We start from the raw sequence: 21,794 nt of genomic DNA, 5'->3' as shown, positions 1-21,794 counted from the left end.
ACTGACGTGTATCTCTACCCACAATACCGTAATATTGTCACGTGGTAGCGACGTTAAAGAACGCAGTAGCAGTACTGTGAAAGACAAAACTAGCTTTATTGGGCGAACCTGTGCCCACAAAACAGGCTACACTTAAAGCACAACGATAGCGGCGAACACAGTCGGCGATCGTCGAAAATCTGATCAGCGAGTCAAGCGCGTCGGCTTTTATACAGCAGTCGTCGAATGTTCCAGACTAATCGTTCGGACCCGCGTGCCTTCCACAAAGTTCTACACCATTCGCGTCACGCGATGAAATCAGATAACACAAGGTTCGGCGACAACAGACAGCCGGGTAGAAGCATCGATAACTTTCCAGAAACTTCGGATACATGCAGGCGCGTCCCGCGCTGTGCGATTACATTTGTTAGGTGGCGATACGTGGTCGCCCGATAAAGATAAGTACACGTGTCAATATGTACCGCTACATCAGCTATGGCGATAATCATCGCCAGCAGCATTTAAAGCGAAGCTTCCTTCGCGAACCCTCGTGGACGTGAATGACCGCGGCTGGAACACTCAACGTGTGCGGTCAATAGTCCGCGCGACAATGCCCGGATTATTAACAAGCATAGGTAGGCAGCCACAATTGATGGGCACAGTGTGTGATGCTTGAAATACAAGATAGACGAGAGCCTCATTGCCATTTTAGGATGGTGTGGCACTGACTGCTCATGTGTATTAGGCCACCTTATTCTTCCCTTTTTACCTCCTTCTAATGACCATCCATCGTACATTTCGCTCGCTTTTCTTCTTTCCCAGTGCAAAGTAGCAGCTTATAAAAAGCAAACGTTCTGGTGCTCACTTCCTCGCGACGATCCAGTCCTTGGACGCATCAACGCGCCTGCCACTGCCTGAATCATTATCTCCAAAGGGCGTTTTACTTTAGCTTCTTTGGAAAAGTTCAGTCTTTCATTTCATTAAAGCATGGTCCTTCAACATTGGCTGGTCGCGGCTCTAGCGGTACAGTGATGAGGGGGGTGAGAAGTAGTTAGAAGTACTGAGTTGCTCAGGAAGGAGTGGGAGAACAGGATCCGCTCTGTTCCTCTTGCGTCCGCGGCAATCCAGGTTGCCAAGTACGCTTGTCCTTGCTTAACCCTCTGTGTGATTTGGCTAAATCTCCTAGAAAACCTCAGCAATGACTGCCATCGTAATGTTAAAGAAAAGGTACCACGAGTACACACTGAAATTCTAGCTTACTTAAAAGAAGCTAATGCTAAATTTATGAATTCTTATTGGTAGTTTTTACCCGAACATTGTTGCCTTTAAACAGGGTTGTCTTACAACGCAGGCCAAAAACAGACTTCGGCTTAGAGCGTATCAAATTTAGCCTCTAACATTGGGGGGAAGGGAACGTGGAAGAGCGAGCAGGAAGAAGTTGGACTACACAGTATCAACCTAACACACACTATGTGACACAAAACGGTATGCGGTCGGTGAGAGCAGTGTCATGATACCGGTGCCACGTATCTGTGCTATGAGTTGTTAGTGAAGCGCAGTGCTATTTGAGCTCATCGAGATTTTTCATGCACCCAAAACGCGAACGCCACTGAACAATAAAAGCTTCTTGCCATTTGGGCAAATAGACTTTACCTACGTCTGTTTGCCCTCATCGTAAAAAGCGCTCATAAGTGAGCGGGTCGCGTCATCATTGCACACTTGCATGCCGATCATTCCACAGGAACAATTCGTCAATCAGTGCATATTTGCACGCGAAGGCTGAGGTCATTTAACTTGCAAAGTTCTCAATAATTTTCACAACGACGGCTCTCAAAACCACTCAGTTAATATCTTGCGCAGCAAATACTATGGGTGCTTCTTTATGAGCGCTGCTTACCTACTTCTTTATCAATGCTGCTTACCTACTTACCTGCCTCTGAGCTGTCGACTCATCGTACTTACATTTTTTCTTCGCACGAACTTCACGAAAAAACAACTTTTACACTCCATTTGCCTAGCCTGTCGCATAAAGAGGTTCTTGATCCTCGGAGCCTTCATTGATTTGCAAGAATACAATTAATTGGCCAGCTGCTCGCCTCCAGGATCACATTCCACGTAACCTTCGCGCTGTAATCAGCGTTTCAGTGATACCACCTTATCATTAGTACCTCGAAGGCTCCCAGGGCGAAGCTAAATACGTATGTGTATGTACGTAAATACTACTGAAGGTGGACGCCGCGAGAACAGTCACCGTAGCTCAGCTGCTGGGCCATCGCACGCGTCATGCGGAGGTTATGGGTTTCGCTCTCACCGGCAGTTAATTTGTCTATTCTTCCATTTCGTTCACTTTTTACTTTATTCAGTATTGGAATTCATCGTGACCTTAATAATTGCCTTATTTAGTTATATAGTTAAATTCCGTTGTACTTTCCCGGCCTTCATTCTCTGTTGACTTCTTCCCATTTCTTTCTCGGATACTGTTTGCGCTTTTATTTTTCTCATTACCCTTCCCCCAGCGTAGCATAGCAATAGCAAACCATAAGGTTCTCTTCCGGTGGACATCCGTGCCTTTCTCATCTCATTTCTCTCTATATATATTTGCTCAAAATCTAGCACCTGAATCCCCTCTTTCTTCTCACACATATTACAGCTGCCTGTACTTCATGCACTTTCTTCGCTGCATAGCGCCCTCGAAACTTGGAAATAATGTTTCTAGGGCCTTTGCTGGTAAAACCAAGTGTGCAAGGGCCACAAAGGCGGTAACTAAATTTCTGAATACCTCCCAGCCACTCCTCCTTCCATTTTATCAGTCTTACCCGTTATCCTTCACTCACGTGTAGGGTAACCAACAGGGCGAGACCATGATTAATCTGTCTTTTCCTATCTATCTATCTATCTATCTATCTATCTATCTATCTATCTATCTATCTATCTATCTATCTATCTATCTATCTATCTATCTATCTATCTATCTATCTATCTATCTATCTATCTATCTATCTATATTGGTTGTATTGCTTCCATAAGAGAAAGAGAGGGAAGGAAAGGCGACGAGTTTGACCGGGAGCTTGTCTCCGTGGGCGCTAGTAACGACTCCTTACACACAAGTAGTTACGGTAAAAAAGCCTCGAAAGCAGCCGCGCGCTTCGCTACGCTCGCAGGAGCAGCAGCTGGAAGGCAGCCCCACGCCGCCGTCGCCGCAGGGAGTGCGTCCCGAAGGCAGCCCCGGCCCCGGGGACCTGCGGTCGCTGCTGAGCAAGACCCTGCACGAGATACAACCCTGGTTCCACGGGCGCCTGAGCCGAGCCGACGCCGAGAGGCGACTGCAGGACGCGGGCCACCTGGACGGACGATTCCTGTGAGCTGAGGCCGATCGCGTGCTCCTAGATCGGAACCACACCGCGATAAGCAAAGCACAAAGAAAGAGAGTGTTTTTTTTTTTTTGTAGTGTCAGTTCAATGTTACGCAATCCGCTTATAAATTTATGTGCATGTCTGGATACACCTAATATTTTTTGCCTGTTAGCTGCGTCAGATTCCGCCTCTCTTCAAGCGACTTTACACTGAGAGGTGCTAAGTGTCATCCTGTCATGGAAGCAGCAGTGATTGCCTGGATGTGCTTTGGTTTTTTTTTTCTGAATCTTTATTTCCGTATCCTTCTACATCTCGCTCCTCCACACCTCAGTGTAGGGTAGCAAAGTGAATGTTTTATCTGGTCGACCTCCCTGCTTCTCCTTTATATCATCCGTCCTCTCTCATGTTGTGATGTGGTGTCTTTACCGAATAACCAGAACATGTTTCCTGTGATGATTTCTGTGATGCCCCTATTTTTGCTCTTGCGACGCGCGTGTGTAGTGTTTATTATGTTCTTTTCGATCTGTGCTCCCTTTTCTAGAGTACTGTTTCGGATTTTATGATAACCGATCCTGTGGAGTCCTACGTACCCACTTTGAATAAGGACAAACCGAAGCCAGTGCTCAGGGCCGTTTGAAATGTTTCTTACTTGGAATGTGGCTGGTGAGTCTTAAAAGAACACGAGGTATAAACACAAGAACAGAACCATCAAAAGCAATTTCAAACTAGCACATGGTGTAAGCACAAGTAGAATAATTTGAAAGGCTACAGTAGCGTGCAATGGCAAACAGAGAAACATTATAACGGGGCTCTGAGGCACAACTAAAACACATGCCCAATTGTGTAATGTTTGTACGTCAAATTAAAATGGTTTCGGGGTTATTGTTAGCGGGAATCAGTTTTTAAAATATAAGAACTGTACACCAGCGGGCATCCTTGTGACAGCGTGCGTTTGCGCGTGCGCGCTAAGTAAATTGAATAACTGAGTCGAAGGTATTGCCTGCTTCTGACACTATAGACGAAATAACCATGACCAAAACATGCATCCGTGCATTCAAAGCCCAACTTTCAGGTCGAATAGCGAGAAACGTATTTCGAATCATCCAAATAAAAAAAAACAATCACGCAGTAATCAACCCATCCGTTCACTAGGAGTCTGAAAGATACGAAAGCTAGTTATCAAAACAGCCCTCAGTTTCCGTACTGGCGCGGATGAGAAAGGATTATCCTAAGTGAACATAACGCGACAGTGACGCAGGAGAACACCATTTAGGCCGACGATTATATTGCAGCGCAGTACAGAGCACGACACTACCCCCCCCCCCCCCCTCCCCTAAAAAGGGTTCATTAGACTGCGCTCTACCGCGCGACAGCTACAGGAACCACAGGAAAGGGCCTCAGCCTAATGGCACGCCACAAAGACGCGGCTGTTTTGGGACACGGATAATGGGTTCTCGTACAAGACCTGGCTCCCGGGCGGTGGACTGCCGGTAATACGGGCCCGCCCCGAGTGCGGCGCTTCGATTTCGAATCAACGACGCGCGCACGGCCACGGAATTCCCACGGCCGTCCAAGATTGCGCAACGTGCACGGGCGAGCATAGCCATCGCCCGCTTCTCCGGTTGGTTAATGACAGCTCGTCCCCCACGCTTCCCCGGGGCGGCAATGTGTGGCGTCGTCGCTTCGAGCATCATTTGGGGACGATGCGTCATTGGTGTTGGTAATCACCGCAGCACTCCCTCCCCTCCCCCTTCTCCCATCCAAACCCAAAGCCTCCTACAGATATGCCACTCTGAGAGGTTTTATAAGGGTTGTGCGGCAAAGAGTGCGCTGCGTGTCGGCACATTAATCGACCCGAACAGGGATTTCTAGTCGACACACTCGAGCTAGCGTTTTACTCTGTTTTATCTGTTTAAAGTAAAACATCGTCTTCGGAGACACCGATAAAAAGGCACTAACCCCTGACTTGGTCATGCTGCCCTTGAGGTACGAGTGACAAGAACGCTTTCGAGAAGGCTTCGCGATCACAAAATAACACAACATAACTATACTAAGAAAATTCCGAACGTAGTAAGCGTTCAATGTGACGCACGAAAAAAAGAAGATAGGAAATACGTGATTATAACCAGATAGGACAGGTAGGTGGGCGAGCTGGTTGAGCATTGCGCGCGCATAAACACGATTAACAGACGTGGGCATCAAAAAAGAAAGAGAGACAGGCATAGTTATCAAGCGCTGCCTGTGTCTCGCGCTCTCTTCTGGCCAAGTCTGGTAAGTGCGTTTACAATGTCGCAAGGCATCAGGTATTTACATAAATTTTGAACTGCTATATGCACGGAATGCTTCACTTGGCCCAATATTTAATATATAGGGTGACTACAGTAGAGACGAAATAAATTTAATCTATTTGTACGTCCGTATGCAAAACACCCTTCGTCAAATTATTTTGTTGTGCAGGCGAACAGCGTAAAGTATCGAGGATGGCGCGGTATTCAGTACATGAACTCGCAAGCTTTCTGTGGGGGGGGGGGGGGGGGGGGGGGGCAAGCCTCTACTTTAGCAGTGTTCACACATACATAACACATAATTTAGCTTACTTAATTAGAATACACGCTGCAGATATCACCCGCTTTCAATGTCAAGCAAAACCCATAGGTAGGGCAATATCACTCTAGCAGTCGCAGAATTTTCGCTATGTTCGCTTGTCTAGGCCAATAGGCTGTGCAGGGAGAGTACACTAAAGTTGAGAGGCTAAATATCTGCTAACCTTAAAATGCAATACATATTGTTTTCAACACAAAGAGTGAAAGAACTTCAAGTGTTATCTAGCACGTATCGAGGCACTGGTGCTGGAAATTCATTACGGCGTCGGCACTTGCGGCCCGTGTTTACAGTATTTGTTGCATGCCGGGTTTACCGAAGTTCAGCCCGTGGTAATACTTGCAAATTCGCAGGTCTAAAAGCCTGGCCTACTGATGTATAGCTGAAGTTGGTATTTCACTTTCGTTTTTCCTGCTTCTTCTCCTAACCCCCTTTCGGAAAATGTCTCTAGAGGGCAAACACCGGAGGTTTATTAGGCCTGATGAGGCCTGGTCTGCTCGGGAGACGTTAAATTCACATATGGTTCGCGAAACACACATTTTAACATCTGAATTAAGCATTGTTGGAAATCGCACCGCTGGCCCGAGTTGTTGGGGTCTCGGTGCTGACGCCCGTTATTGCCAATGGGTCGCAAGCCCCAAGGGTAGCGTTGGCCTGGCGGCCTGGGGCACGGGAAGCATCCGAAGGTCCCGGCAAAGCATGAGAAGACTGGTAACAGAACAACTGGTTTATTCTAACATAGCAAAAGAGCGGCCGGTCAGGTCGACCGAAGTGGAGAGACGGGAGAGCACGTAACTCAACAGTACAAATCGGAGCCTCTCCCCTGGCGTCCGGGGGCAGCTGCTCTTATACTCTCGGCGTCGCGGTCCAAAAGGGAAGGAGGGAAGGTCACGGGATGAAGGTCACGGGACGGCGCAGCAGGGGCCCACGACGGCGCGAGCGGTTGAGCCGAGAGACCTCCAGGCCCCTCATTCGGGGAACTCCGCTCCCCGGCTGCCGCGCTTTGACAAGCGAGGGCACACACACACACACGCACACACGAAGACACGTGGCACTGAAACACGCCTGGACACGCTTGGCGGGTAGGCGTTGCGGCGTCGTTGAACGGGCCAAAATGTCCGCCGCTTTGAACAAAGCCCCGGCGTCCGTTGCATCCGCGCCGGCATTACCGCGCGTTGTAGGCGAAACGTAACAGCATACATTATAAGAAATCAAAATCCCTGCAACAGATCACAAACTTGAGGAAACAAAATAATACACGAAATACCAGAGCCTACATGCGGCATAATTAAGGTCACCTCAGGGTTAGGAAACATAGTGTAACAAGGCACACAGGCAATAGAGGCTGATGTTATATAAATATTTGCTATACGATAGACCACGTGCAGTGAGCAGCAACTTACCACCGCATAATCATGTGGGTTGTCCGTTAAACAACGAGCAATTGCCAAAAGAACACCGATGAGAACGAAATTGACATTTCGGGACCCATACGGGCCTCGGTTAACAATTAAGGAAGACAATAAGGGTGGTACCTTACCTCGAGACAATGTGTGCTCCTCGTCAGGAGGTGTGTCGCAGAACGTTGGGCTAAGGCGCTCTCGGCGAGAAAATATGGGCCCTCAGCCATCAGTAAATAAAGCGCCACCCTAACCTTCTGTCTTCACTGTTCAACACCAGACTCTTCGTACCAACACTGAAACGTCAATTTGCTCTGCTCCTCTGTTTTTTCTGCGAGTGCTTGGTTCTCTACTCACAACACACACCTATATCGCGAGACGACGCCTCGTATAAGCTTGGGCTACAATACGGCGCCTACATAACACTCTCACATATTAAAGCGACCAACAGATGTGTCTGGGGCCAATGTTTCGGCAGCGATACTTGTCTTCGTCGGGACCCTGAAATCACGTTCGTGACATTTCTTATTCAACCAGTGATGATAACCTCAAGTCTTTTTCTACTGGCATCTTTAGATCGTGGAGAAGTTGCACCTGTCATCGCTGGACTTTGTACCATTTAACGGTAATGTCGGGTCGCGTCGTTTCTGCAGAGTCCGGGAGCGGGACGACAGCAGCTACGCCCTGTGCCTCAGCCACGGCGGCTCAGTGAAGCACTACAAGGTGGACGTGACACCAAGCGGCGAGTTTGCCATCCAAGATGGGCAGCGCTTCCCCAGCATCATGTCGGTACGCGAACTTATCTAATCCATACCACCAAACCCACATTGCTTGCTAGGCTAGCAACTTATCTAGCGATCGGCATATATTTACGGTAGCACTCGCTACAAACCAAAAATTTTTTTTGAGACCACGCAGTAGAAGTAAGATGGCATGCGTTATATGGGCAATGTAGAGCAGTGGCGAAGATTACGTGCGATACTCACTGATCTTTTTAATAATAACAACTCCAGAATACCGGACAGAGTTGCCAGCTTGGCAGGTTGGTATAAATTCATTGCTACGAATTATGCTGCTTCGTTTTGCCCTTTATTTATGTTTTTTTTTTGCCTTGTACTGTTTACTGCTAGACACCGCTTTCTGTGGCCAGTATCGCTTTCAAATTAAGTCAGTGGGAACTGCGCCATGCTTTGTACCTTTACTGTTCCATTTCTCGCATGGTTTGAAGCAATTATGATTTATGGAAATTTGCTGTTATAAAAAAGTTGGAGCTTCTCAGCGCTAATGCTTGCATACTTAATAGGAATGCTAGGACCACTGCCGGTTCAGAAATATTTAACCCCGTACATTGTCCCAATACACATAGACATCCAGCTTGGCATTGTTCCGCATTATGCAACAGCGAATTTCTAGAAAAATTTACGCAGAACACAAGTTTCATTCCCTACAGATATGTAGATTGGTATCACAAAATCGGTGCTATGCGCAGAATTTATTCTAATTTGGCATGCTTGGCATGCACCCTCTGCAGTTTTTGAATGGCAAGATACACCCTAAAAGAAATTTTTAGGGAGGTAAGTAGGAGGTGGTGGCAGGTCATACGGTTGATCAGTTACAGTTACATCATCGATGCCCGCTTCCGTTAATTGTGCATTTACAAAAAGACATTATTACCTCCCTTGCTACGCCTTATAAAAAGTTCGCTTTTCTCGTTAGAGGACATAGCATAGACAACAACATATACGGATGCTGCAGTTCCCGTCTCTTTTACACTCAACCAATTAGTGATGCGACTGTATTTTAGCAGCTCGCCATAGCCAACCTTCAGTTTCTTTAGCTTGGTCTAGCTTTCATCTGATATTGCTTGATATTTCATTCAACAAACATAAAATATTGAAGTACTGACACGCCTTCGACCAATGAAGGCCTTTTTTGGTCGAGACTAATGGCCTTCGAGATTTCGAAAATATACTTGCGCCCCTTTTCCTGAATTATAAGTTTAATTCTTGTTAGTTCTTCACGCGAGTTCAGATACGACACAAAAGCGTCTTCGAATAGTACCAGCTCAAACATCTGCGAAGCGCTATTGACACACAGCATGCTTTAGGCAAACGGAATCACCAGCGAGCGAACGCAAGCAACATAGGTCGAATAACGGAAATAAGAGTGAGTTGGGTGCGTTTTCGCTCGCCCACACTGCAGAGGCGGCAACTTGCCTTGAAAAGATAGCTAAATTCAAGGATTTTACGCGCGAAAACCAAATCACATTGCGAGGCACACCGTAGCGGTGGACGCAAGGTTGCGTTTGACCACATGAGTTTCTTCACCCTCCACCCAATGCGCGGTTAACAAGCGTTTTCGCACCCTGCCTCCGTCGCAATTGGGCTGCCGGAAACGATCGCGGGACCTGGACCTCCGCGACACTACGGCAAAGCCAGTGAGCTACCACTGCGAGCCGGAACGTTTTAAACAATTGCGCTAATTAAAATGAGGTGACAACGAGAATGCCATTTCCTTTATCTCGAAAGAATGAAACTGGTGCTCCGTGATTCCTTCTGGGCTCCATCACAGTTCAAAAAGTGAACCGGTGAGGCTTCTGAAATGAATGAACATTCTCTTTTCCCTTATAGCGTTTTCGAATACAAGGACGCCTACACAATTCAGTATTTGCTCGGTACCAGCCATTCGGTGACGTTATCTTAATTGCACCTCGAAACAGAAATATCTGCGCAGCGCACCCTCCTTCCATAGTTTCGTATTGCCACCACTCTTAGCCTATCCTCTACTCAAGGGCACGTGGGCAAGCCTCCTGCAAGGAATAGACATTTTCTTAATTCTTTATTTTGGCGAAGCTATGAACACGAGAAGGCCTGGAGGATACATGTACGCATACTGGAGAAAAATGGTGCACGCATGCCGAGAATGTCGTTTCCAATGCCAAGAAATGTAATTCTTGTTCCTGGAACGCCGACAGCAAACAAAAAGAATGAGCAAGAACAACACAGCCCTTGGGAGCAATAGAGTTCCTCGGGCCACCTTTGTCTTTGTTGCTTGTGTGAGTGAGTGTGTGTGTGTGTTCAACTGCCTGATTCTCCGTCCCATCTCCGTCCGGGGCGTTTGAACGAAACGGCCTCGCTGGCGTCTGGAAATAATTTCGGCGGGGGCAACGGTTTTCCCTCGCTTCTCGTTTTCGTGGCTACGAGCATAAAATGAAAAATTCATTACCGCGGCGAGGAAGACTCGGCATTTCATTGTGACTGCTGTTTTCTTGCGGCCCTTTCTGTCGTCCCGCGGAGCGTACTGATGCTTGTATTTTCGTTTCTTTTTTGTCCCGCCGCTTGGTTTTGCAGCGTCGCCAGCAGCTTCATTCAAAATGAATCTTCCCGCGCGGCGATATTAACCCTGACGAGGATAAACAGCTGCTGGGCCCGTGTTGCAGCGAGTAAATAAACGCCAGCTTTTTTTTTGACTGGCCCTAGGAGTGACCCGCGCCTCGGGGCAGGTGCCATAATCAGCGTGGGCGTTACTTCTTCCGGCCGAACCCGGCGCTCAAAGGAAAACCCGAGAAAGACGGTCAAGAGATAGCAGCGGACGGCTTAGATTACTTTTTAAATTAGGCTGTAGTGACGGCAAGGGAGCAAACATTGCCAAAAGTATGAGCGAAGAGTGTAACCCTTTCTTTGGTGAGAAGTTCCGCTCACGAAGACAAGTAACACCAAAATCACAACGAACATGCGGCGAGTGCGGTCATTCGTACGTCGAATATAATAGTGCTGTTCAATCCCACCCGCTATTTATGTCCAGGCGTACAGTAGCATTCGCTGGTGATCGCTTACATTCAAAAGCATATACAACTATATTCGTATCGCGTGCGCAGTGTGATTAGGCGAGATTATTTTGCTCAAGAATCGGTGAGGATATTCGAGAAATTTATTGGTGCGATAACTTGATGACAGCGGTAATCACTTGAAGAATGGCCTCTGGCCAAAGCTAAAACAACACACGCATATTGCTCTTTGATCTGAATAATTAAGACATCTTTTCATTCTCGTGGCCAGAAGTCAGTATTTTCTTTATATTCCTTTCTGTATTCATTACTTACCTTTGTATTCATTTACTCGACTGCAGTGGCAGCTGCATATGTAGATATCTACCTCGATAACACGGTCGTACTATGGCAGCATGCCTCCTAATTATGACCAGCCATATTTACGTCAAGTGCAACGTGAAACACTCACCCAGCGTCATCCAAAGTACACCTGCGTAGCACCAGCAGGCTCGATATTATTCCTGCAAATTCGCCAATCGTCTTCCAGCTCATAAGGATAGTCTAGGGTGGCACAAGATTCTCTTCCATTGGCCCCAAATATCTGTTACACTTGACAGACTAGCTCTACTTCTTATCTCAACTCGATTACCAGCAACACCCTTGTTCTTTTCAATATATATCGTCTCCAAAACAAGTGTCCGCTCCTATACGTATCTAGACAACGCTTTGCAACTTATAGATATTCCTGTCATGTTCTGTAGTTAGTACTACTCGTTGGTAGTCGGACAGTGAAACCTGAGGTGGGAACCAGCTACCGTTCGCGAAGCTGTGTCCAGACGTGTTCAGGCATGCAGAAAGGCAGTAAGTAGTCCAACAACACTCTTCCGGTTGGACTGGAACAACGTAGGGACGAGAAATTGTGCGTTAAATTTAGTAGAACGGCAAGGGAAGGTCAAGATATGCTGCGCCAGGTGTATGGAAACAGTGCTTCATCGAAAAAAATTACAGAGGCACTTGAGCCTCCTTACGCGCATTGAATGCGAAAGCAGTATGAATCTTCCGCGCGAGCCTTCTAACTTGGTCACGTGCTCTAATTGGGCAAAGTCAATTTTGAGGGTGCGCTGAGTCAATTTTGGGAATGGGCCAAGTTGGTTTTGAACGTGCGTCAACTCTTTTTTTTTAATTGGGCAAAATCAATTTCGGGTGCGGGGCAGCCAAATTTTGAGGGCAGGCCAAGTCAATTTTTGGAGTGGGCCAGGTGTGTCTTGAACGTGGGTCCACTCAATTTTAGAATTCGGCAAAGTCAACTTTTTCGAATGTGAGGCACGGCATCCGTTCGACGCCGTGGCTCTTCATCGTGGGATTTCGCAGCCCGCGCCGCAGCAGGTCCAGTGCTGGGAAAGTGACGTCATCACTTGGTCGCGTGGGTTTTGGTACTATTGGATGTTAACGCCGGTCGGACGCCGGATTTCCCGCTTCATGGGGCATAAAGGCTTCCGCATTGAAAGTGTGCGCACGAGTGGTGCAATCGCTTCGATGACTGTTGAGAGAGCGTGCAAGACCTGCAACGGCCAGGTAGGCCAGTGACGTCGTGCACCGAAGAAAACATTGAAAAAACTCAGTGCCTTTCCACTCTGTGACGAAGGATGATTAGCGAAGCTGTGTATGTGGGCACCTTAATGGCGAACTGCACCTCCGCCTCGGGTCGGCCCGTCATTGCGCTATCTTTGGGATCGGCTCCCGTATGGGGAGTGTTAAAAGGACACTAAAGGAAAATGCTAAGTCAACGTAGGCTGTTTAAATACCATTCCAGAAACCTCGCAGCGCTTGTTTCGTGCCAAGAAAGGGCATCGTTTACGAGGAAATTGCATCTGAAGGGTCCGAATACCTCTTTCGAAATTCAAATCTCCCGCCACCCAGTCGAGAGAGTGGTGACGTTGCATAAGCCATCACCACCCTTTGCTACTGTCGGTGAGTAAAACGGCGCCGGAAAGACGGTGGCACCGAGCCAAGACAGGGTGGTGGATTCGCCGCTGCAGCTGCTTTTTGGTCAAGTGGCGTAGAGCGTTCGGCCATCTCGCGAGATCACGTGGAAGTTGAATTCTCTGCTACTTGCAGTCTGTGCGAGTTTCGCGAGCCAGCAAAAGCAGTGGGGCATTACGCGATAACGAAACTGTTGAAACGCGAAAGCGTGGGCGGCGCAGAGTCGAGCGAAAACGAAGCCTTTCGACCGCCCGCGTCGTTCGCAAGGGTAATTTCAATTAGTACATTTTTCTAAAAACGAAATATAACTGGACAAGTAGCATTTTATTTCGTCAGAGAATACAATGATGATTTTTGCAACGAGTGGTCGAGTACCAGTGACAGAATTTAACTGAGGAGTGCTTTCGTCATCGGGCAAGTACTTGAATGTCCCAAGGGAGTCTCTAATTATGTCCTGCATTTACCTCAGTTTCTCGATTATAAGGCTCTGTTCGCGATAATATTGACACCTTAGAGATTTTCAAGTCGCAGTTGCCATGCACTGGGCAAAAAAAAAAAAAAAAGAAGAAGGAATAAGCACGGGTTATCTTACGTTAACTACGATATTCTAGTTGACTTTGAGAGAAGAAAGTAGAGCTGAACAGGCCATGTAATGCGTACGGCAGGTAACCGGTAGACCATTGGAGTTTAAGAATGGGTGCCAAGAAATGGAAGCGCAGCGAGGACGGCAGAAAATCAGGTGAAGTGATGGAATTAGGAAATGCGCTGGCGCAGGTTGGGATGAGCTACTGCAAAACAGGGGTAGTTAGTGATCGCTGAGAGAGACCGCCGTCCTGCAGTGGACAAAAAAAGTGGGCTGACGATGATAATTATGGTAATGATATTCAAGAAGCTGTCCATCTGTTACTTTTTATCAAGAACCTAGGAAATGCGCGTCCCTGAGCGCGCACACACACACACTCACACAAGCACGTGTGTGCGTGGGCGTGTGTACCTGTGTGTGTCTGTGTGCGTCGGGACAGGTTCACATTTAAAATAGGAACTATGTGGTATTATGTTGCTATATTAATGTTACCCCACTAACAGTACAGCTAATGTTTGCGTTCTATATAACGAAATACTTGTGCGTATATGACTGCGCTAATGAGTCGCATTTGGTCACTTTGTTACGCTGCGGCGTTGGTCGTTGAATATGCTAAGATGGAGATAAAGAACGTCAAGATACTCGGAGAAGCGAGTCATCGCGTTGGATACATTGCTGCGTTCACGCTAAGGGCTCTTACAGAGATACTCTATTTTTCATTGTTTTAATTTCGACAGAAAAAGAAGCAAACGAAGAAGCGATGAGCAGTTTCGTTGAAATCGTGATCCTAGCGCCTTAAGGTGGCGGAGAGACAGCCTTCAGTTCATTCGGTGTACATGGGATCTCTGCAGCTGATCAGCCACTACACCTTGTTCAGCGACGGTCTCTGGTGCCCGCTGACCGAGGCGTGCGTGCGCCCCGACTGCCAGCTGGTGGCCAAGCCGACCACCACCGCCAGCAGAGCGGAGCAACGGCGAAGCTTCGCCGCGACCACCACCACTACTGCACGCACAGGCATCCTCAACCGCCTCGTCGCGAGCATCACGCCGCAGGTGAGCCGCCCTGAAGTGAATGTTTGTCACACTGACTACTTCGTTTGTTGCAAACGAGAATGTTTACGCCGCATCGTAGAGAGGATACGGTAAATGAATACGCTTATTTGACCGACTGTCTCGTTGCTTGATTAAGTTTTTTGTGCATTTATTTATTCGCTCATTTATTTGTATAGCATTCTTTGCCTACTTCAGCCGTTTTGAATCTATCTATCTATCTATCTATCTATCTATCTATCTATCTATCTATCTATCTATCTATCTATCTATCTATCTATCTATCTATCTATCTATCTATCTATCTATCTATCTATCTATCTATCTATCTATCTATCTTGTTACGCCAACCGAGTGCCCCAAGCTGTCTACTAGCTTGGGCCACGTGGTTGTGATGCCGTAATGGTCATTCCATAGTCGTCGTTGCTGCTTTATCATCTTACTCTCGTCATACCGTCGTCGTCATGCCTTCTGCGCCCAGTGGGCCAAATTGTTTAATAGCTTCGGTCACTAGATGTGTTCCATGTCGTGATGCGGTCAAGGTCGCTCTGTCATCGCAGTTTCAGCTTTGTCATCTGACTGCTAAGTGAGTGAAAGAACTTTATTAGAAGTCCGGCGAGGACGCGAACTCGTCGCGCACCCGGCTAGTCCCAAGTCGGGACCGGCAGGTCTAGCCCACTGGCCCGGTCGCGGGCACGTCGGACAGCCTTCTGACTGGTCACCCCATCGTTGTCAGGTGATCTTCGTCACACAAGCTTCGGGATATAGCCGTCCTTACGTAATTGTCATCATGAACTCATCGTCATCCATCCGATTGTCCTCATATCGTTGTCATGCCATCGTCGCCATTGTGTCGTCTTCATACAGCCGTCGTCATGATTTCGTTATCATACCGGGCTCGTGACGGATCTCGCGGTCGTTTCATTGCCATCATTGTTAACTGCGTCATCTGTCTTTCGTCATGCCGTCGTCATCATGCCATCGTCGTCACACAGTCATCGTCACGCCAATGTCGTCATGCCATCGTCGTCACGATATCGTTTTGAAACCGTCATCACTTCAGTAACGTCATCCCATCGCTACGCCGTCGTTGTCACATCGCCTTCATTGTTCCATTAACCTGAATCCTTCTTGATTGTATCGTAATTACGCAAAGGTTAATGAATCGTGATTACGTCGGTGTGGCTGTGCCATCATCGCCCTGCGTCGTCATTACGCAGTCGTCCCTATTGATCCGTTGTTCTGCTGTAACCACCATGCCGTCGTGGAAGTACAATCGTCGTCACTCCAGCTTTGTCATCCGTCTCTCGTCATGCCGTCGTCTTCAAGCCATCGTTTTCACGCAGGCTTCGTGACACAGTCGTCTTCACGACATTGCCGCCACAGACTTGTCATCATCCGATCGACCTCACACCATTGCCATGTCATCGTCGTGATTGCGTGATCATCCCGCATTCGTTCTCACACTATTATCGTGACGCGTCGCAGTCGTTTCATCGCCGTCATTCTAAGTTCTACATCCGATTCTCGTCACATAGTCGTCGTCACAGCGTCGTCGCCACACCACTGTCATGTCGTCATCACGCCGTCGTTTTACCAGTGTCATCTCTTCAGTGACGTCATTACATTATCGTTATTACGTCGTCGTCGTACCGCATTCAACAATCCGGCAATGTCATTTCTTGACTGTTTCGCCAATATACTGCCGTCATTCAATCTTTATTACGCCGCCATTGTCATGCCATCATCGTCATTGCGTCGTCGTCAGACAGTCCCTGTCATGCAACCGTTGTCATACCATCGTCGCCATGCCATCCACGTCGTGCCATCATTGTTATTCCAGATTCGCCAACTGCATGTCGTTATACATTCGTCGTCATCCAATTGGCCTTGTGTCAGCGCCGTCATGCTGTCGATTTATATACCATCCTCATCATTTGAGAATGGTCATATGATGGTAGCCATGCCATTCTCGTCATACCACCAATGACCATACCATACCACCATATGACCAATAAGGAATGATTGGATGGAATGACAATTGTCATTCCATCCAATCATTCCTTATTGGTCATTACGAACTGGCCAGTACGTCGGCGTCATAATGCCATCGTCATGCCGCCATGCTCATGTGAGACTTTGGCAAGCGAGTGCGTTGTCGAAATAGGAGCATACTGGATTATGTGGCATATTGTCGAAGCAACGGAAGTCACAGAATGACCAACAACAGATGTTAAATAAACGCCAGAAATAAGCTGTGTAGCTACATTGCTTTAATGCTGATTGTATTACCATCGACAGCCATCGTGAGATGAGTTATGCAGTATTTTCATTGAAAAGCAAGAAGATGTTATCTTACAATGGTAACCGTTACAACCATGCGCAGTGACAGAAATTGAAGCAAGAGAAAGCATTAGCGAGGTTATTTGCCTTGGTTAACTGAAATGCACAGAAAATAAATTAAAGTATTTGGAAAATGGACGAAAACATAATTTGCTACAGGTGAGTACCGAAGCCACATCTTAGGCGTTACGCTCTTGATGATATTCCAATTAGACCAATAACTAAGCTGCATCGCCCTGCCAATTTTCTCATAGAATAAATGACTGTTCCTCATTTTCACGTAGCAGTGAAGACTAATGAAGGGTAAGACGAAACGTCACAAGTTCAGCAATTAATCATGAAGAGAGCTAATAATGGCAACTCAGGTGAAGATGTGGTCTTAGGTAAACAGTACTATCATGAAGATCCAAAACGGGAGCATTGGAGGCGGGGCACACTATACAACGAGACAAAATGTTCACGAGGCGTGTGAGGTTTCAGTGTGTTCCTAGGTAAACGGGCATGCACATACAAATACTGACAGCCGGCTACGCCATAGAGGATGCCAGCTTTCCCACAGTGCACGCAAAATGTTTTCATTAACTGCACAGCAAATTGTGTCTCTCGTTAATTGCGCACACATTGTTTGAAGCACAATAGTGCGGCAAGCAACAAGTAGGTCGGCGCTTGACGTAATGACGTGAGCCAGGGTGAGTCACTCAGATCCTCAGTACCGAGTAATTGATTTCTGAGTGTTTCATTTGCTGATTTGTTGGCATATATTTGACGCATTTGCTTATGCACCTTCTAGGACCAATGATATGGTACCACAAGATGTTCTAAACGAGAAAGATAGGGACTGATTCATTTTCCCCCACAGTTCGGCAGCACTAGTGCTCTGTAAATCGAATGCGCGTGATATGTGCAATTTACGAAAACGGAAATTTCTTTCTGTGGATGACACTGAGCATCTGCAGACAAGTGTAGCGGACAGACGCTTATCATTGTCGTCACGGTCATCCTCAGGTTGCTGCGAACAGCCTGTCGAAAAAGTGAAGTGCGGGATAACGGCCGCTGTTCAGCTGGTCAACGCCAGCTGTTCATACTGTTTCAAAAGTTACTACGATATCATGCAGATAACAGCGTTTCAAATATCACATGTGAGCCTTTCTCTACATCAGCGAGATCGAAAATTCGCAGGAGCTAGTATGACGAGGTCTGGGGGCCAAGATTCTCGTTTCCGCAAGTGAATTAGCGTGACTAAGTCTTAAGAACGCTATCTCTGTATCACGAATATGACTAAAAGCGTACCGAGGCGTTGCCTGCCAATCCTGCTGGAAGCATCGCTTAAACTTATTCCCACAATGCGTGGGATGCGCAGAAAAATTTTTCCAGCTCTTCAAGATTATTTTTCTAGTCGAATCTTCTAGAACCTTGGGCACCGAGTAAGATCCCAACTGCAATTATTTTCTTAGTTCGTGAATTTTTAGAGGCCGAGAAAAAGTAGTATAAATTATGTGAACAAAAGAGTTAACCATCGATGCGATTGGTTGTCTAACGTACGTCGACAAAAAACGGAAAAGGGAAATTAAATAAATTGTATATTGCAGAACAGAGATAAAAGAACAGCAATTGCTATAGTTCGGTGCATTCAATAGACAGTCACACAGTGGGGTAGACTCACTGCCCAAAACCGTTTGGCACCGGTGCCAACAACACCGGTGCCGACTGTCTGCTGGACCGGGTACAGCCCGAACTCTTACCGCCCTGTTCCAGCAGCAGGCCATGGAGCGGTCACGAACCATGCCTCGGCTTCGGGCACCATCACGGCTCTCCTGCTCGTCGCCGCCCCCGCAGCAACAGCACCACCACCACCACTTGCCGGCGGCCTCCACCGCGGCAACCATCGGCTGCCACCACTCCTCGTCGGGCGCGCACACATCGTCGGGCGGAGGCCGGCGCTCCGCCACAGGCAGCCGGCTGCACAAGGCTTCCAGCTTCGACCACCTGCTACCGGGATTCATCAGCTACCTGTTCTCGGGAGACGGAGACCGAAAGGCGAGTTTTGCGAAGCCCGGGAGTGGGCTGCGGGCGAAGATGGTGGCCTCCATTAGTAAGCAAGACGGCAATTTGTTGATTAAAAAAAGTGGGTTAAATTAAGCACTCCTCGACCTTGCTGGCATTATTCTTAACTGCTACTCTGAATAATTCCGACAGGTGAGCTTGGTCCAGATAGGCGGGGACTTGAGGCAGCCATTCAGCCATGGTTGTGCAAGAAGAGAAGGAAGTAGGTGTGGAAGTGGTGGACATAGTTATTAATGTGTGTGGTATCCGCGGCATCGCTGAGAAAAAAGAGGAGCGGGGGAGGGCGTCTTCTCGCCCACTTTCTCGTGTGCGTGTGCACGGCCATAACGACGGATGTTCACATACAACGTGAACTTTGGGAGCAGGCAACTCACCAGTAAACCAACGTATCCTACGCGAGACTCGAGGTAGCCTGACGCGAGGTCCTCGCTAAGCAAACCACCAGGAGAACAAGAGGGGCCGATGGTTTGATATGCGATTTCTTCGTACACAGCATTCCGCACATCACGCTGCATCCTATCTCATTTCAGCTAAGTTAACAAGAAATTTTAAGAATTCACAATTTCTTCCGATGTTGGCTGCAGACAGCGAGCGTCCGTGTAAAACTATAAGTGCTGATTTTTTATCGGTAACGTCCGTAACCTATCGAGATGTCTTATCACGTCTTCAGCCGCATGAATTCAAGTTCATTTTCTTTTATCAAATGAAGGAATTAGCAGCCGCATACCACCTGCCACATTCAGAAGCTTGACGGAATGGCCGCCCGCCTCCCCTACCTCGGGTTTACAGTGGTAGAGAGCGTACTTGCGTTAGTGTAACGACCGCATTACAAACTTATCTTAGGCAGGCACAAAAATAAAAAAAATACAACGGTACACCAAAAATTGCGGTGAACCGAGAACAAAAACGCGGATATACGTGATAAAAGTGAATGAATATCTGAGCTTGTTTCCACGTAACAACTTAAAGTTGAAACTCGGAATTGCCATCAGCATCATTTTCATTATCTTCATGATCATCAGGCTATTAAGTCGATTGCAGGACGACGGCCTCTCCCAGCGATGTCCATTTGCCCCCGTCTTGCGCCAGCTGACCCCAGTTTAAGCTTGCAGGTTTTGTAGTTCCATCCCACCACCTAGCTTTCTGTCGTCTTCGCTTCGCTGCGTTTCTCTTGGCACCAGTGCCTTAACTTTATCTGCCCCACGCATAACAACGCCCGCCAAGCTCCCTTCTTGTTTATCTCAACCAGGACATCGGCTACCGCCATTCGCTCTCGAATTCACACAGCTGTCATTGTTACGCCGAACTCCGTCTGTCGCGCGCATGTTATTGCGATAGCAATTAGATGGACACTCCATGCGCATTTCTGCCGTCACCATGTGTTGGTGAGCTTACGAACGCGGCTAAATCTCGCGTGCGCAAACGAGGAACGCGGCCCGGATGCGTGCCCTCTCCTGTGGCGCGCGAGACAGGGGGGTGAGGCGAGGGAGGAGGGGCGCTCTTCTCCGGCGGCTGCTGCAGTTCCTCGATGTCCTCTTCGCCGCCGGTCCGTACAGAGTGGACACAACCGCCGCGTCTACTACGGCGTTGGTCACGCGAATCGCGGACTCCGTAGTAGACGCCTTTGGCGGGGGCCATAGGGACGCGTTGCCGGCGCTCGTGTCTTGAAAGCGGTCTGCGACGTGGCTGAAGTGCGCGCCCGCGCGGGCCTCATCTTCAAAACGATCGGTAATGTTTGCAGAGTGCGCGTAATGCGAGTAACTTCGTATGCGCTGCGCTCTCGACGTTTCGTTCGCGTTCAAGCGAGAGATGCATGAAGATCAATTCGCTCGCTGCTGCCGCGATTCCTCACTCCAGAATTCTAGCAGCAAGTTGCCGTGCTCATCGAGAGGTGTGTTCATGTTTACCTGTGCGCGCATGACACCGTGCTGGTTAATTTAGTTAAACATGTTGACAGGCTAGTTAGTTTGAATCCATGATACAATGTGTAAGCGCGACTCAGTAAGGACGTAGATAGGAGCAGACACACAAAGACAGCGCTGTATCTGTCTGTTTCTTTCTACGTCCTCATTGAGTCATGCTTAGATAGTCTATCATTGCTAATTCAGTAAGCGATTGTTTACAAGTTTATACGGCCGATAAAACTACTATCCTTAATTTGTACGGCTATCAACCAAATTATTGTCACAAAAGCTGCTTCGCCTTCGTGGCGGAACTGCGAATTTTTTTTTTTATCAGCCTCCAAGTTGCGGTCCCATTCTGTGACCCCGTGTTAGTAGTAGTAACCTCAGTGTGTGGACATTGTACTTGCGCAGACTCTTCGCCGCAAGAGCTCGGGCGGCAAGCGACTGCCGGAGATGGAGCAGACCCTTCCGCGTCGGGTGCCCTCGGTGCCGTCCGAGTACTCGTGCGAGCGTCCCGTGCCGGCGCCCCGACACTCGCTGGCGCGCAGGGACTACCAGGAGGACCCGGTCTACGCGAACCGGCAGGCGCTGCTGCGGCGAGCTGCCGCCGCTGCTGCGTCCGCCGAGTCCGGACCGGCGGCCCCCGCCACGGACGAGGCCCCCCTCGCCGAAGAGAAGCCCACCCAAGAAGAGGTGAGTGACAGGTGAAAAGGCAAGGAAAAGCACTACATTGTTTAATTAAGGCTGGGTCGAGCATGCGCAGAGG

The 21,794-nt window shown here is 48.1% G+C and overlaps 2 protein-coding genes across 2 annotated transcripts in view; both read left to right on the top strand.

The window, feature by feature from the left end:
- LOC140213976 (tyrosine-protein kinase SYK-like) overlaps positions 1-20,228 on the top strand; it is a 134,167-nt gene extending 113,939 nt beyond the window's left edge. Inside the window, exons 4-8 of the mRNA XM_072285178.1 lie at positions 3,141-3,337; positions 7,987-8,122; positions 14,520-14,720; positions 18,819-19,097; positions 20,166-20,228. Coding sequence (XP_072141279.1) covers positions 3,141-3,337; positions 7,987-8,122; positions 14,520-14,720; positions 18,819-19,097; positions 20,166-20,228 — 876 coding nt within the window. The remainder of the gene's footprint in view (positions 1-3,140; positions 3,338-7,986; positions 8,123-14,519; positions 14,721-18,818; positions 19,098-20,165) is intronic.
- Positions 20,229-21,352: 1,124 nt separating this feature from the next.
- LOC126518147 (tyrosine-protein kinase SYK-like) overlaps positions 21,353-21,794 on the top strand; it is a 50,718-nt gene continuing 50,276 nt past the window's right edge. Inside the window, exon 1 of the mRNA XM_055064344.2 lies at positions 21,353-21,721. Coding sequence (XP_054920319.2) covers positions 21,482-21,721 — 240 coding nt within the window. The 5' untranslated portion in view covers positions 21,353-21,481. The remainder of the gene's footprint in view (positions 21,722-21,794) is intronic.

This window comes from Dermacentor andersoni, chromosome 11 (assembly GCF_023375885.2).
Source record: "Dermacentor andersoni chromosome 11, qqDerAnde1_hic_scaffold, whole genome shotgun sequence".
In the NCBI taxonomy this organism is placed as follows: Eukaryota; Metazoa; Arthropoda; class Arachnida; order Ixodida; family Ixodidae; genus Dermacentor; species Dermacentor andersoni.
This window is presented reverse-complemented; position numbering and strand designations above follow the sequence as displayed.